The sequence below is a fragment of the Lagopus muta genome, chromosome 1 (genome assembly GCF_023343835.1).
Source record: "Lagopus muta isolate bLagMut1 chromosome 1, bLagMut1 primary, whole genome shotgun sequence".
Classification (NCBI taxonomy): domain Eukaryota; kingdom Metazoa; phylum Chordata; class Aves; order Galliformes; family Phasianidae; genus Lagopus; species Lagopus muta.
In genome coordinates this window covers 731,062-746,562 of record NC_064433.1, presented here as the reverse complement: position 1 = coordinate 746,562, position 15,501 = coordinate 731,062, and the positions used below count along the sequence as shown (strand labels likewise).

General features: G+C 49.3%; 1 protein-coding gene across 3 annotated transcripts in view; it reads right to left on the bottom strand.

The window, feature by feature from the left end:
- The window catches only part of PPP6R2 (protein phosphatase 6 regulatory subunit 2), a 72,961-nt gene that overhangs the window by 12,639 nt on the left and 44,821 nt on the right, over positions 1–15,501 (bottom strand). For all 3 annotated transcript variants that reach the window (XM_048925511.1, XM_048925529.1, XM_048925521.1), the window contains exons 7-19: positions 15,266–15,378; positions 12,042–12,155; positions 10,858–10,984; positions 9,421–9,573; positions 8,965–9,168; positions 7,493–7,557; positions 6,418–6,533; positions 6,076–6,161; positions 5,713–5,793; positions 4,499–4,596; positions 2,732–2,789; positions 1,637–1,764; positions 826–1,001 (exon numbers count right to left, since the gene is read on the bottom strand). In XM_048925511.1, the coding sequence (XP_048781468.1) occupies positions 826–1,001; positions 1,637–1,764; positions 2,732–2,789; positions 4,499–4,596; positions 5,713–5,793; positions 6,076–6,161; positions 6,418–6,533; positions 7,493–7,557; positions 8,965–9,168; positions 9,421–9,573; positions 10,858–10,984; positions 12,042–12,155; positions 15,266–15,378 (1,519 nt within the window). The remainder of the gene's footprint in view (positions 1–825; positions 1,002–1,636; positions 1,765–2,731; positions 2,790–4,498; positions 4,597–5,712; positions 5,794–6,075; positions 6,162–6,417; positions 6,534–7,492; positions 7,558–8,964; positions 9,169–9,420; positions 9,574–10,857; positions 10,985–12,041; positions 12,156–15,265; positions 15,379–15,501) is intronic.

The window sequence follows — 15,501 nt, the reverse complement described above, 5'->3', positions numbered from 1 at the left end:
TCTGCTCATGAGAATCTCTTTTATTCCTATCTATCATTCCTGTAGCGTCAGGACGAGGGGAAATGGCTTTAAAGTACAAGAGGGGAGATTTAAGAGTAAATATCAGGATGAAATTCTTACTGTGAGGGCAGTGAGATGCTTTGTTGCCCACAGGGGTCGTGGATGCTCCCAGCTTGGAGGCTGGATGGGGCTGTGAGCAACCTGGGCTAAGAAGGAGGTGTCCCTGCCTATAGAAGGGGCTGGGAACTACATGATCACAAAGGTCTCTTCCAACCCAACCCCATTATTCTGTAATTATTATTCTGTAATAATTTCCACAAGGCATTTTTCATCCTCTTTTCTCAAGAAATAAAAGGACTGCAGAGGTCTGGATACAAACCCGTGCACGTGGAGCTGATGACAGGAGCAGACTGTGCTCACTATCACAGATATAGAGATATCACCTAGAAAAAGAAACCCTTTTTTTTTATTCTTTTTTAACAGAAAAGGTTTGCACTGACAGCAAATAAAGACTTGCTGGGAAAAAAACCATTCCTGTCCCTTTATTTCTGTTGGCTGAATTTCTTCTGCTGATAACACTGCGTCCCACGAATTTACACAGCCCCACTTGCATCGTGGTAGGGGAAAAAGTGGTTTATTTTCAGCCTTCTGGGCTGGGCACCCCAAAGGGGGGGCGTTAGAGGCAAAAAACAAAGACTGAATTACACTCTTCTCATCTGCACAGGTGAAATTATGGAACAGCTGTGTAAAAAGGCAACCAGCAAGCTGCTGTCTGGCAGAGATGGTTGCAGATGTAACAGGACGATGCTGTTTTAAACTCTTTACCTTCAGAAGAGTCGGACTCCTTCTGCTCTGCAGCATTGCTCTTGTTGCTGTTGGCTGAGGAAGAAGGCACCTGCTGTTCTGTCTCCTCCTCTTCTTCTGAGTCCACGCTGCCATCGTGATCTCCGTTCTCGAGATCACTTTTAGATGAGCTCTCTGAGGCCTGAGATGCTCCAAACCTAAATCAGAGAACTCAAGAGTCAGTAAATCCCTGGCAGCAGCCAATTCATCCCTCTCCCGCCCCAGGGAGAGAGCAGAACCTGGCTGCTGACCAAGTGATGCTAAATCCCTTCTATAGAGCTCAGCTCCCAAAAAGATGCAAGGCTCAGCTGGGCACTTCTTAAGATATTTCCTCTAATGGCTCTGAGTGCTTTGCTTGTCAAAACCTGTTTGCAGAGTCCTAAGGGGAATTAAGCTGCAGCGATGTCTCAGGGCTGGAGAGTGATAGGAGCAGACAAAGGGCAGCAAATGAGAGGAGCAGAGGTTTGGGACCATTTGTGTGCCCTATCAGGGCAATCTGATTTTTAATGCTAGGCAAATAACCACCATCGGCCTCGACCACTCGTCCTGTCTCATTTAATCATATTTCTGGATTTACAGTTACAGAAGTGACTTTAAGTAGTCACTGACTGCAACAAAGGGATGAAAAGCTGACAGTGATTCGAAGTGCCAGGGGAGGTCACTCATTCTCATGCAAAACACGATTTGTCTTCTTCAGACACTTTCAACAGGAATGTTCTGCCTGTTACCCTTCCAATGCTTCCAACCTCCTCCTGCCCCCCAGGTGAGGAAAGACCCTTCCATTTCTGCTCACCTCGTCCTGGATTTCACTTGTGTTGCATAGGTTATCTCCTTCTCTTCCCAGATATCTTCTTCTTCCTCGTTATCATCAAATTGCTGGATTCGCTCATTGCAGCAGGCTTCAAAGAGGGAAGCATTGGGCTGAAACAGTATGATACAGAGATCACATTCCATTCAGTCAGTGGAGACAGAAACAAGAGCTTTGATGATAACAAGCTCGTTCAGCACACAAGCAATACCAGGAAAGCGTTCCTTGTCTGCATTTAACCTTAATCTCACGCTGTGTTTGCATCCCAAGCAGCCCTCAGAAGTGCAACAGCATTGAAGCACAGCCCAGGCAGAAGCAGCAACACCAGGGCCGTGGAGAAGGACACCCAGCAGGGTCTCACCAACACTGCCCCAAAGCAAAGAGGACTCCCATTTCCAGGTGGTGCACTGCCTAAGGAATGGCTGTGCTGGAATTCCACCCTGCACACGATTGCCTTCTCAGAAGCCAGCAGCAGCTCCTGGTGGCTGCAGCCACAGTTCCACCAAGAAATCAGATCTTCTGTACCTACAGAGCAATGCCTGTGGCAGCCAGAGGGAGAACACTGCACTAATGGTACAGTGTAAGTGAAATAGAAAGATGAGGACACCTAAGCCTTAGCATTGACCAAAGCAAAGCTTGGCCAGGTGAGCCTGGAATCACCTCTGTAAGCCACTCCCCAGCTTCTTCAATGGGTATGCAGGCCAGTAAAGCAGAAGAAGCAAAACACAGCACAGAAATATTGAGACCCATGACAACCCCAACCCTCTACGTGCAATGTTTCCTAATCACGTATGGAAAGATTATCAAAGCAAGAACAGGGACAGCAGATTTACACTGCAGAGAGGGAGAGAATGCAGTTCTTCTGACATAAAGAGGACTGGTTTTGAAGATCTGCACCAAGGCAATGAACCAGGAGGGCTCATTTCGTGCCCTGAGATCCTTGACTGCATGCAGCCACTGGAGCACCTTTGCTTTTCCTGCAGATATTTTGATCTTCAAAACACCACTGGCTGATCCAGAGGTGAACCAACTTGCCAGAATGCACCCCATTACACAGAACATCCCCAAACATCCACTTACGCTGTCGTCGTCTGCATCTATGTTGAAGTTTATCTCTGCAATCCTGTCAAAAGGAGCACTGCAAAAAGAAAGGGGAGAGCCTTCAGTGATGGCAGGGAGCGATGGCAGCACTGCTGCAGCCCCAGCAGGAGCCAGAGGGCAGCTTGCCCCCTGCTCACTGCTTTATTCAAGGTGATGCTTTCTGCTTCTGGAGATGAAAGATTGTCTCCATCTTTTTGAATATCTGGAAATAAAGTAACAATAATGATGTGGGATGTTCAATTCTAGTGATTGCTAATGCTAAGTACCTGCATGGCACCTCTGGCAATGTCTGGCTGTTGCTCTGCAGCTCTGAATGTTACTTACACAGCACAAAGGCAGCCTCAACATTTTTCACAGCATCACAGGTTTTTCACTTGAGCCGAATCAAAGCTGATAGGAAAACACAACAGAGCCTCCATTCATTAACAGCAGAAGGAGCTGCATCCAAGTGCTGTGCAATTCCAGTCCTACATTCACCAAGGATTCCTCAGCATGAGACAAGACCCAGGGGAGGGACTGGATCCTACACAGTGGGCACAGCCCCAGCCATACCCAGGGGGGCCACACCTGCCTGTTTTTAGCATAAATCCATGAACCTCAGGGAATCTGATTGGTTCCACACCCCTGACTCACGACTGGGACACAAACACGGCCAACAAATGGCATCACATAACCCAGTTTCCCATTGAGACCCAGGAGTGTCTGCTGTCAGAACAGCAGAGGGTGCTGCAGGTCAAGGAATTCCACTCTGCTGTCACAGCGTGGGCCCACGCAGTTCTTCTTTGCTCTATTTCTACATTCAGACAGTGCTATTTGCCTTTCCAGAAGGCTGATCAGCAAAAATCCTCGTCACGCACATCGCCAGGACGTTGAAGCTTGATTCTTAGCTCTGAAAATATGCAAGTTTGTATCTGACAAAGTGTTTGACTGCTGGAATGCAGAGGGCATGGAGCAGCTGGACTGAAAGCTGCCTACGGAGCACCAGCATTCTTTTTGGATGGGCTTTTTGGACAGCAGACCCTGGAGATTGCTGACCTGCACCAACTCAGGATCCTTCTGGAAAGCTCTTGTGTCAATCAATGTAACAGAAGCTCAGAGCTTCCGAATCACTGTGGGCAAACAGGACAGCTGCAGTCCCAGCCAATTAATTCCTCTGTAAGGTGAGAAAACAACGCTGCAGCTTTAACCAGCTTGCAGCAGTTCTTCCACAGCAGCAGCACCACCTCTGAGCGCTCCGTTCAGCAGCCATGGAACATCACATTCAACCCAATCTGCCTTCTTTGAGCTGTGATCTGCTCCCAGCTCATCCACGTTCCCTTATTCATAAGGGAATAAATGGCTGATTTTTTTTTTCGGTGGCTATCATTAGAACACCATTCCTCCACTCTTAATTTCAATGAGGACTTAATGCCACTGGAGAATATCTGTGTAATGGCCTGCAGTTAGCTCTAATGCTTCTTCCATTTATTCTAGAACGTGGCTGGGTAATAACTGCATGTTTTATTAAAAAGGTTTCTCCTCAGAATGAAGAAGTGCTTCTCCACGCTGCTACAAGCACTGCTGGGTGACTCCTATCAAAAGAAACGCTGTGGAAAAGACATCAGGTGTTTCCCAATCTGCTGATCACACTTGGGTTTGTGTGACAGCAAACAAGGTACAGAGCCAGCTTTAAAACCAGAAGAGAAAGATGAGAAGCAGAGAGGTGTCAATGCCAGACAGAAGTGTCTTGAAGCCGTGTACACTTACTTGATATTATCATCCTGGTCAGCAAACTCCTCGTCATTAAAGCCAAACTGATCCACGAAGTTTGCTGTCATCTGCTGGATTTGGTACTCAGAGAAGGCCTGAGAACAGAACCCACAAAGAGCTACTGGGCAACTGCAGCACCTCAGGTACAACCAGAAGGCACTTGTGTATCTCACAGCTGCTCAGGCCCTCTGCCCTCCATCCCTCAGCCAGGCAGCCCAGACATTGATTTGGTCACGTTCTTGCCTACTCATCCACACCTCATTCTCCCTTCATGAAAACAATTCCTTTTTCCTCAATGTAGAATCTCCCACTTCTGTATTTCTCAGCTTGTTTCTCCTACTGAAGGATAACCCTGCATGCTGCAGCTCCAGCTGAGGACCCCCAACGACCCCACAGGTATCTGCAAGGGCAGTGCAGATCTGGACAGAGATAACAACAATCACAACAAACTGCTTTCAGATCTTTTTTTACCCTTCACCACATTTCAGACTGATTGTCTTTCTAACCCCCAGCAGCAGCCTCCCACTAAACAGGTTGAAACTTCTATTTTCTGTCAATGCTCTGAATGGCAAAAGTGGCAGGGAGGAGCTTGCCTGAGTTCTTCAGCCTGGAAAGCTGCTTCCAAGTGGTTGATGGCCCTTCATCACGCTCTGAGGAACCTGAGGTCTTTGCTAAATTCAAGTGAACCTTCAATTTCCCCCATTTCTTTTTAATTCAAGGCCTTTTACTGCTCTTCTTGCTCTTTTCTCACTTAATCTTAGTATGGCTCTTCCCATTTTTTAATAGAAGTCTTTACAGCTCAAGGGGAAGCAGAAAACCTCTCCCAGCTCCAATTCCACTGCAGGCAGCTGACAGAAACCACCTTGCTGGCTGGGACCTACAGCAACGAGCTGCAGCTCATCTATAGAATCAGGATCACTCAACCCACTACTGTGCAGAGAACCAGGGAAAGAGAAAGAAATATGCAGTGTCTGACAGAGATTGGAGACACATCCTGTATCTGGGACTTGGATGCAGCCTGAGCCAAATTTATTCCTGGCTGGAATCTAGCTTGAAGTCTGCCATTTAACTAACTATAATGGCAAGATGCTGAAAGGCTGAACACACTGACAGTGACAGAGTGAATGAAGCTGCTCCATAATAGGAAGGATTAAGGGAGAATTGGAGAAGCAAACTCCCTAGGAGCTGCAAGGAATGCGTTGTCAGCTCACCTGTTGGAGAGAAAGTTCATTGGGAAAAGCACTCTCAATGTCTTCATCCTCACTGGAAGAGTGCAGATGGTGAGTGCTCACCTGAAAGAAGCAGAGAGAACAAGCATAAGGGAAAGCTAAGAAAGCTCAAAAACCACCATGCAAAAACAGACAAGGACAGAAACAGAGGACGGTGAGTGACACAATCACAGAACAGCTTGCCAACACGTGTGAAGGCTGCTGCATGACTGCAGGACACACATGTTCAGACACAGTGCCTCTGCAGAGTCAAACAGAAGAAGACTGGCAGCACTGTTCCCCTTTTTAATTAAAGACAACCCAGAAGACAGCAGACCTCACTGAAAGGTGCATCACTGCTCTCACCAAATCCACCGTATTCCTCCTGTTTGTTTCCGTCAGCGTCTCTTCTACAAAGCTCTCCCACCTCCCTCTGCAGTCCTCAGGTAGCTCTGGGAAGAAGCAATCTTTGTTACAGCGTGGTTACCTTCAGCCTCCAGGTGTAAAAGCAAAGTTCTGACCGTTTTGAAACGACTGCACGAAAACAAAGAGCGGCTGAATTTGGTTGGAAATGCTGGTTTGTTTTGGGACCGTATGGCGCTTAAACGAGAAAGCCTTTTCTTTCATAAAAAGGTCCCTCACAAAGTAAGGGGCAGTGATTTCCCAGTTATTTCATCGAGGACAAACCAACAGAGCACAGGGTTGTACCTTTGATGAACTCACTGATCTGGGTGTGCATGGGGCCCTTCTCCATGTTCTGCACCACGGCGTTGGCGATGCGGGTGAGGTGGCCCATGTTGCCTCGCCTCATTCCCCCTTCTGCCCTGCAGAGAAAAGCACAAAGGTAACAAGAGACCCCAAGCAGCAGTAAGAATTCATGCTGAGACCACAAACAACATTGCTGGGTGGGAATTGAAGCTCAGGAACACAGAATCCTCATGAGGAGCTTCCAGCTAACGCTGCTGTGTCTCCAGCTTAAAGCAAAGCTTCCTTCCTAGCTGCTCACACAGCATGGAATGCTTCCAGTTCCCCAGGGATGCTATGAGATGGGGATTCATTTTGAGCTGCTGCACTGCGCTCTATGAAGTAACAGAATCACAGAATGGCTTGGAAGGGACCTCAAGGATGACGAAGCTCCAACCCCTGCCACAAGCAGGGCTGCCAACCTCCACATTTCATAGCAGCCCAGGCTGCCCAGGGCCCCATCCAACCTGGCTTCCAACACCTCCACGCATGGACGGGGCATCACAGCCTCTCTGGGCAGCTGTTCCACCACCTCACCGCTCCCATAGCAAACAACTTCCCCCTCACATCCAACCTCAACCTTCCCTCCTTCAACTTCAAACCATTTCCCCTTGGTCCTGCTGTTATCTCCCCTTTCCAAGAGTTGATTCCCAAGTCCTGTCCTTGCTCTGAGATCTACGTGCAGCACCCAGAGCTGAAGGAAGAGCAAAGCTGTAACAGCAGTAAGGGTACCTCACTGCAGCAGGAGACAGCACTCCAACCTGCACCCCAAATTCGGGGTGTAGAACTATTCACATGAAATTAACACCTGGAAATGAGTTTCCAGAGTGAAGCTACGACCCTTTGGATGCAGACCTTTGGTTTCACACCCCCAGCCAGCAGACAGCAGCAATCTTTTCCTCCCTATAAACTGCTGCTTCCTATCCGTGCTGACGAGCAGACTGCACTGACTTTGAATAACTGAGGTAATATGTTGTGGGAATATTCAATGCTTGCAGCCTTAGAACGTGGCACTCTGAGACCCAAACCCTTTACTTACTGTATTTTGTCGTTAGCTTCCCAGGCATCCAGTATCCTTTGCACTAAGCAGCACTTCTGGAACAACTGAAGGAAAAAAAAAAAAAGACAGGAGTTCAGAAGTTTGCCATAGAAAGACTGAATGCCTTCAGAAATCTGTACTGAACTGCAGTGACTTCTGTCCACTCCTTCACTGTGACACAGCAAGAACTGAAAGTTCAACACTTATCTTTCTCAAGAGCTCAAGTTTCTTCTTTCTCCCTGTTTCTTATGCAGAGGAGCCAAAGAAAACAGCAAAACCTACCAACAGCTTCAGTCTGTTCTGGGCTTCACAACAGCAGCAATGAAGAACACTGCTGTCATTTCACACATACAACAAGAAGTTTTCATCATTAGGACCACATGAGAGAAGCTGAAATGTGGTCAGCTAGTTGCAGATATCATCATTTTCTTGTGTGGGCCAATTTTACATGTGCCTTTATTAAAGTGATGGAACAAAAAAGGGATTCAGAGCCCATTACATGAGATGGGTTGTGTGTTTATTTTGTAACTGGATGCTAAAAGACATTCAGAAAAGTAAATGCAGTTCCCACCAGAACTGACAGGACTAATGATAACTGAACGCTTCTAAATGAATTCTGTGCTCTTGGACAGTTTGTCACATCATCTCCTTCTTAATGCAAGATCTGACTGCATCTACCAGGCTGCACCTGGGCTGGAGGAATCCCAGGCAGCCCTACAGACTGGGAGGAGCAGTGCTTGAGAGCAGCCCTGCAGAGGAGGACCTGGGGGTCCTGGTGGGTGGAAAACGGAACAGGAGCCAGCAGTGTGCTCTTACAGCTCAGAAAGCAAATGGCAACCTGGGCTCCATCAGCAGGGGGTGGCAGCAGGGACAGGAGGGGATTGTCCCTCTCTGCTCTGCCCTCTGAGGCCCCATCTGCAGCACTGCGTCCAGGTGTGGGGCCTCCAGTGCAAGAAAGACAGGGAGCTGTTGGAGAGGGGCCAGAGGAGCCCCAGAGATGAGCAGAGGGCTGCAGCACGTCCTGCAAAGCCAGGCTGAGGGAGCTGGGCTTGTTGAGCATGGAGAAGAGGAGGCTGTGGGGTGACCTCAGTGCAGCCTGCAGGACCTGAAGGGAGCCGATAAAGAGGACTTGGGAGTCAAGTCTTGGAAAGGGGAGATGAGAGCAGGATGAGGGGAAATGGTTTGGAGTTGAGGGAGGGCAGATGGAGGTTGGATGTGAGGGGGAAGTTGTTTGCTATGGGAGTGGTGAGGTGGTGGAACAGCTGCCCAGAGAGGCTGTGATGCCCCGTCCATGCGTGGAGGTGTTGGAGGCCAGGTTGGATGGGGCCCTGGGCAGCCTGGGCTGCTGTGAAATGTGGAGGTTGGTGGCCCTGTATGAGGCAGGGGGGTTGGAGCCTCATGATCCTTGAGCTCCCTTCCAACCCTGGCCATTCTGTGGTTCTGAAACTCCCTGGTGACGTGACCTGACTCACATGAGTAACCATGATATTCTCTGTGTTGTTTTCTGGAGTTTCTTGGTTCTCCGTGGTCACGTTTCCATTCAGCACCTCTTCTCTGCTTTCTGGGTCATTGGCAGTAGTTCTTCCCTCTTGCACAGAGTGTGAGAGAATAGCTGCTATGGACAATTCCACTTGGAAATGCAAAAAGTTATTCCATGTGTATTTAAAAAATAAGTCCTGGAACAAAATGGGAAAAGGAACAAAAAAAAATATTACTCTGGATGCATCTTCCCACTTTTGGCAATCAAATGATGTCAGAACAGTGCCCCATTCACTGCTTGGTCACCTTCCTTTATCATAATGGGGACATAACGTGAGCAGCACACATGGCACAAACCACTCTGTGCCCAACAGATCAAAAGGGAAGCGAAAACACTCTCAGCCTGAAGCCATTCCCCCCCCTTCACAGTGCCACGCCGTGTTACTCACAAGTAATAAATCCATGGTACTGAGTCTGCATAGTTCCTGATTAATACTGGGAGTGTTTGTGTGGAGCAGAGCAGCAATCAGGCGAGATCCGTGAAGACGAGCGTTGCCCAGCGGCTCCTCCAGGACACCAATGGTCGTCAGGATTGCTGCTTTCTGTCAGAGAAAAGGAGATGGAGAACATCAATGAAGGTCATCGCTTCCCCCAGTGCAGATGCACAACGGTTTGACTAAATAGAACCACCTCATCTTCTTACATAAATACTCTCTGCAGGCAAACTTATGGCATTTTCCCTCTCGGCAGCATCCTGGGAGCACTGCGAGGTCTGAACTTCACAGACTGAAGAGATCAAAATGCCCACTGACTCCAGGTTCCCTCCTCTGTGCCCCCTCACCACTTCCACCAAAGCCATCAGCCACATCTCTCTGCTTTTGGCTTCACTTGGATGCACTGCTGCCTTCCAAATCCCACTGCCTACTTCACAGAATGGCTTGAGTTGGAAGGGAACTCAAGGATCACGAAGCTCCAACCCTCCTGCTGCATGCAAGGCCACCAACCTCCCCATTTCACAGCAGCCCAGGCTGCCCAGGGCCCCATCCAACCTGGCCTCCAACACCTCCACGCATGGACGGGGCATCACAGCCTCTCTGGGCAGCTGTTCCACCACCTCACCACTCCCATAGCAAACAACTTCCCCCTCACATCCAACCTCCATCTGCCCTCCTCCAACTCCAAACCATTTCCCCTCATCCTGCTCTCATCTCCCCTTTCCAAGACTTGACTCCCAAGTCCTCTTTATCGGCTCCCTTCAGGTCCTGCAGGCTGCACTGAGGTCACCCCACAGCCTCCTCTTCTCCATGCTCAACAAGCCCAGCTCCCTCAGCCTGGCTTTGCAGGACGTGCTGCAGCCCTCTGCTCATCTCTGGGGCTCCTCTGGCCCCTCTCCAACAGCTCCCTGTCTTTCTTGCACTGGAGGCCCCACACCTGGATGCAGTGCTGCACATGGGGCCTCAGAGGGCAGAGCAGAGAGGGACAATCCCCTCCTGTCCCTGCTGCCACCCCTCTGCTGATGGAGCCCAGGTTGCCATTTGCTTTCTGAGCTGTAAGAGCACACTGCTGGCTCACGTTCAGTTTTCCACCCACCAGGACCCCCAGGTCCTCCTCTGCAGGGCTGCTCTCAAGGATGCTCCTCCCAGTCTGTAGGGCTGCCTGGGATTCCTCCAGCCCAAGTGCAAAACCCTGCACTTTGCTTGAACTTCCTAAGCACTCGAATTACAAACCTGAAGCTCGAATCCTTCTTGACAGGATTTTTGGTAGAGTTTGCGTGGCCAGCACGTGGTGCTTTCAGAAAAACACCACAAAGCCCACGAGTAAGGATGAGGAAACCCCCATGTCCAGCCAGCAGCTGTTTGCTCCTGAGGAAGGCTGAGCCGCGTTACCTTGGGAGGGCTGAGCAGCAGCTGGTGGAAATCTTTTAGCCTCGGTTCAATGCCATGTAAGATGCTGCTATTGACAGTGTAAGACCTTTCAAATCCCTGAGTGTATGAGTCCATCAGTCCTTCCACCCTGTAACAAAGAAAACACAGTCAGGGTTTTTGAGCAAACCTTACAAAGGTCTCCACTCACAGTGCCCATGTTGGTTATTTTCTCTTGAAAACTAACTCTGAGTGTGAAGAGTAACTGACAGCCACCGAAGGTAAGTGCATAATCATAGTATTAAGTTATTTGCAAGATGATATTCACATAATCAAAATTGTGAATGAGATGAGTGGGAAGGCAGAGGAGAAGCTGTCTGCAGGGCTGACAAAGACAAATTGCCGCAGTGCTCTCAGGGCTCTCAAACTTCATAGATATTCAAAGAATAAATTGTGCCAGGGAGTGTTTATAAACACGTGTTAAAAATGGTAACAAGCTCTCCAGAAGTGCACTGAAGGATACAAACCAAGCAGGCGGGCTCCCATCTCTGCTGCTCAGCAGCACACTGTGACTACCAGCAGTTCCTTCCAACCTCAACTGGAGGCCCTTCAACCTCAACTCCTCAACTTCCAGCCTCACGTTGGAATAAGAGAAACGCCTTCATTGCAGCGAGGCACCAACAGCCTCCATGGCACCCCTACGTCTGGAACTCAGGAACCCTCAGAGATGCGGGGCACGAGGCACACAGGATGCAGCATCTCAAGCTTTTCAGCCTTAACCAAGGGTGGTGAGGCATTGCAACAGGCTGCCCAAGGAGGCTGTGGATGCCCCAGCCCTGCAGGCACTCAAGGCCAGGCTGGATGTGGCTCTGGGCAGCCTGGGCTGCTGGTTGGTGACCCTGCACACAGCAGGGGGTTGGAACTGGATGAGCATCGTGGTCCTTCTTCCTTTTCAACCCAGGCCATTCTATGATTCTATGAACTGCCTAACAACTTGTCAGCCCAACGCCATCTCCTGTCTGTTTCTCCCTCTGTTCACTATTCCTGATCTTCCATCACCTCCTTCACTCCTCCTTATTTCCTCCTTTGTAAAGAAGTGAGATTCTCAGCGTCTCCCTTCCTCCCCAGACCTCTCCTTTGCTACATCCTTCATTCAAACTAGATTTGAATGGCTAAAATTGTTCTGCTCAGGACTGAAGCTGACTTACCCAGAGCGCCTGGTTTCCAGCAATGTCAGCAGAACCTGCGTTCCATTCACTATGCAATTCTCAGTCTGCTCTCCATCAAACATATTCTTCAGGAGTTGCTCCACACATTCCTGCCTGTTGGTCAGCACAGATTTACACTATTAGTAACATTCAGCAGCTGCTTTAATCACAAAAATACCCACTTCTGAGTTTTCTCGAGCTGAAGTTTGCACTCAGTAAAGACAGAAATGGCTTTACACGAGGTTTAGGAACTTGCTTCCTCATCACTAAGGCAAGAGCTCCTTATAGACATTGAGACTCCAACCCGAAACCTGGTATCAACAAGGCAAAACTCTTGTTATACACTGGAAGACAACCCAAGTATTAACTTAGTTTGTTTTATTTATGAAAGACAACATGAAGCTATGAGCTCATAGTCCAAAATTATCCACCAGAATCCCAGGAGAAAGGCAAAATGCGCTGGAAGCTGACCTGTGTCATCTGCCATTGGCACAGTGGGATCCAGGACCCAGCAGAAGCAAACTGTAAATAATTTGCTTCTTTTTGTCAGTCTTAGCTTCTGCTCCCTCCAAATATTCAAAGCCATTCACCATTTCTTTGAGCCTTTAAAGCAGGGTAAGATGCCTACCAAAGCCTGAGAGTGTCAAGGGAAGGAAGGGGAACCCCAAGCATAGTACTGGCAAATGCTGGAGTCACAAGGAATGACAACAGTGGACTTTACTGGCATTTAAACATGATTTTGACACTCAAAGACCGCCCTGAATTACAAACACGGGGTAACAGCCCACTTTCCTCTCTGCTACCTGCTGCATTCTCTAAGTTACAGACAGGAGGAGCAGGAGGGGTGTGTGACTCTGGCCACGGCTCCCGGTGGCCTTAAGTGATGGTTAATTTACCATTCACAGATGAAAAAGGTCACTGGTAATGCTTGGAAAAACTCCCTGGGAGAAAGCATGAGCCACGTGACAGCTGGGGATCATCAGCAGAGCGGCGTGGTGCAGAAAAGTCACTTGTGCTCAGAATGTTTTTTCCTCTGAAATAACGAAGCGGCGTAACGACTTTCAGCAAAGCTCTTTGAAAGAGCAAAACCATTTCTCTTCATCTCGTGGAAAGGCAGGTGGTGAATGAAAATGCGACAGCAACAAAGAAAACCACAGGGGAGGGTGATTGGGAGAGAGAAGGAGGGAGGTGAAGCAGCTGCTGAAGGTGCTCTGAGTGCAGTGTGACCCAAAGCTCCACCTGTAGCAACCCCTGTGCAGCCCAGGACCTCAGATGGAGTTCTACCCCAGAAGCTCTCACCATGAGCAGCAGTGAACTGCCCCAAGCACAGCTCTGCGTCCCTCTGCTGAGCTACTGAGAGAGGAGGAGGTTCACATGAGAAAGGAGAAGATCCAGAGGGAGTGCACCATGGCACACGGTGCAGGCTGTCTGTAAGCAACCCAGCAGAGAAAGGCTCAGCCCACAGCTGAAGGGCTCTGGAGACATTCAGTCCTGATGAGGTTCAGGCCCTGATCTGAGGTTCAGGCCCTGATCTGAGGTTCAGGCCCTGATGAGGTTCAGGCCATGATGAGGTTCAGTTCTGATGAGGTTCAGCCCTGATCTGAGGTTCAGGCCCTGATGAGGTTTGGCCCTGATGAGGTTTGGCCCTGATGAGGTTCAGTTCTGATGACGTTCAGGCCCTGATGAGGTTCAGTTCTGATGAGGTTCAGGTCATGATGAGGTTCAGCCCTGATCTGAGGTTCAGCCCTGATGAGGTTCAGGCCATGATGAGGTTCAGGCCCTGATCTGAGGTTCAGCCCTGATCTGAGGTTCAGCCCTGATGAGGTTCAGCCCTGATCTGAGGTTCAGGCCCTGATGAGGTTTGGCCCTGATGAGGTTCAGGCCCTGATGAGGTTCAGGCCCTGATCTGAGGTTCAGGCCCTGATGAAGTTCAGCCCCTGACAAGGGTTTCCAGGCCTTGAGATATGCAACTGTGGTGATGGATGGAGCTCAATCCAATGGTCACAAGTGATGCTCCCCAAGCATTCGTACTGGCCCTGTTCAGTCTCTTCACTGATGATCTGGATGAGGGGGTTGAGATGAGCCAGCTCACGCCATGGGCGCAGTGGGGGTGGGCTGGGGTCGAACTTGATGATCTCAGAGCTCTTTTCCAACCTTAATGGCTCCATGATTCTATGATTCCCTCTACACCAACAGCCCCACACTGTGCTACCCGACAACAAACCACCACTCTGGGACAAAAGATCAGGCCTGCCTCATTTCTGCAGGTGCAATCAAGGAAATGAAGCATTTAAGAGCAGCTCCTCACAGAGTCAGGCTTGTATTTCAAGCCTGTGGAAGGTCCAGCATGTTTTCCTTCAGCTGTCAGTGACTGCATGCAGCACAGGAGCTGTCTGCACCTCACACACCACCTCAGCCCTCTGTGCACAGAACTGAGCTCCAGATCAGGAGAAGCAGACAGCAGCATCACAGAAATGAGCAAAGCTCTGGGCCAACAAGACTCACAAAGCAGAATTTTTAAGCCCCACTTACAGGTGCTGTCTTATTTCCTTCAAGTCTTCTGTCTCACCTCGTTCCCATAACAAACCTTTAGGTCTAAAGGAACCTTGTTTGAGGTCATGCTGATGTTCATCCTTACAACAGCCCACAACCACCAGTTTCCAAATGATGGAACTCACTGGATTCCTGTGATCACTGACCTTCATGTAATTTACACAAAACGTGCCAGAAAAGCTCCCAGACCAAAAGGACTCTTCTGCTTTTTCCTGTCAAAACAGGCCTCGAAAGGGATGACAGCTCTGTTCACAAACCCTGCCTGCCAAGCAGAAGCCAGGAAACGATAAAGCCAGTTCTGCACCTTCGTGTCAAAGTCACACATGGCACCAATGAAGAAACATGGGAACACTAAGAGCTGCCCAGGTGGCTTTTCCCTCAGCTCCCACCACCACACCTCAGCTCTCCCCACATTCACTGCACATTCCCTCAGCACACTGACACCGACTGCTTCCGTCTCCAGCTGTGTGCTTCACAGATCAGCAACCCCAACCCTGTGCTACAATCCCAGACATCTCAGCAGAGGTGGCCAAGTGACACCACAGCTTCCAAGCAACATTTCATGCTTGGGATAAATGTCAGCAGTTCAGCAAGGGCTTCATGGCGACCTCCCACAGCCGGCAGGAAATGACAGCAGCTGGTTTAGCACCGATCCCCTGAGCGCTACTTACGATTCCAGTGCGGTGAGAAGTGGATCAGGCTCAGGTATGTCCTGCAGCTGATTGCTCTGGTCTCTGCTCAATCTTATGATATCACACAGGGTCTGGGAAGCGTTTGATTGCCTCTGTCAATGACACGGAGCACACGGCGGCGTTAGCTTCTCAATTTGCCTCATTCTGGCCGTCAGAGAAACTAATGTCACTGTATGAGTGCTACCACGCTCTGAATTATTCATCTGCTACACGTT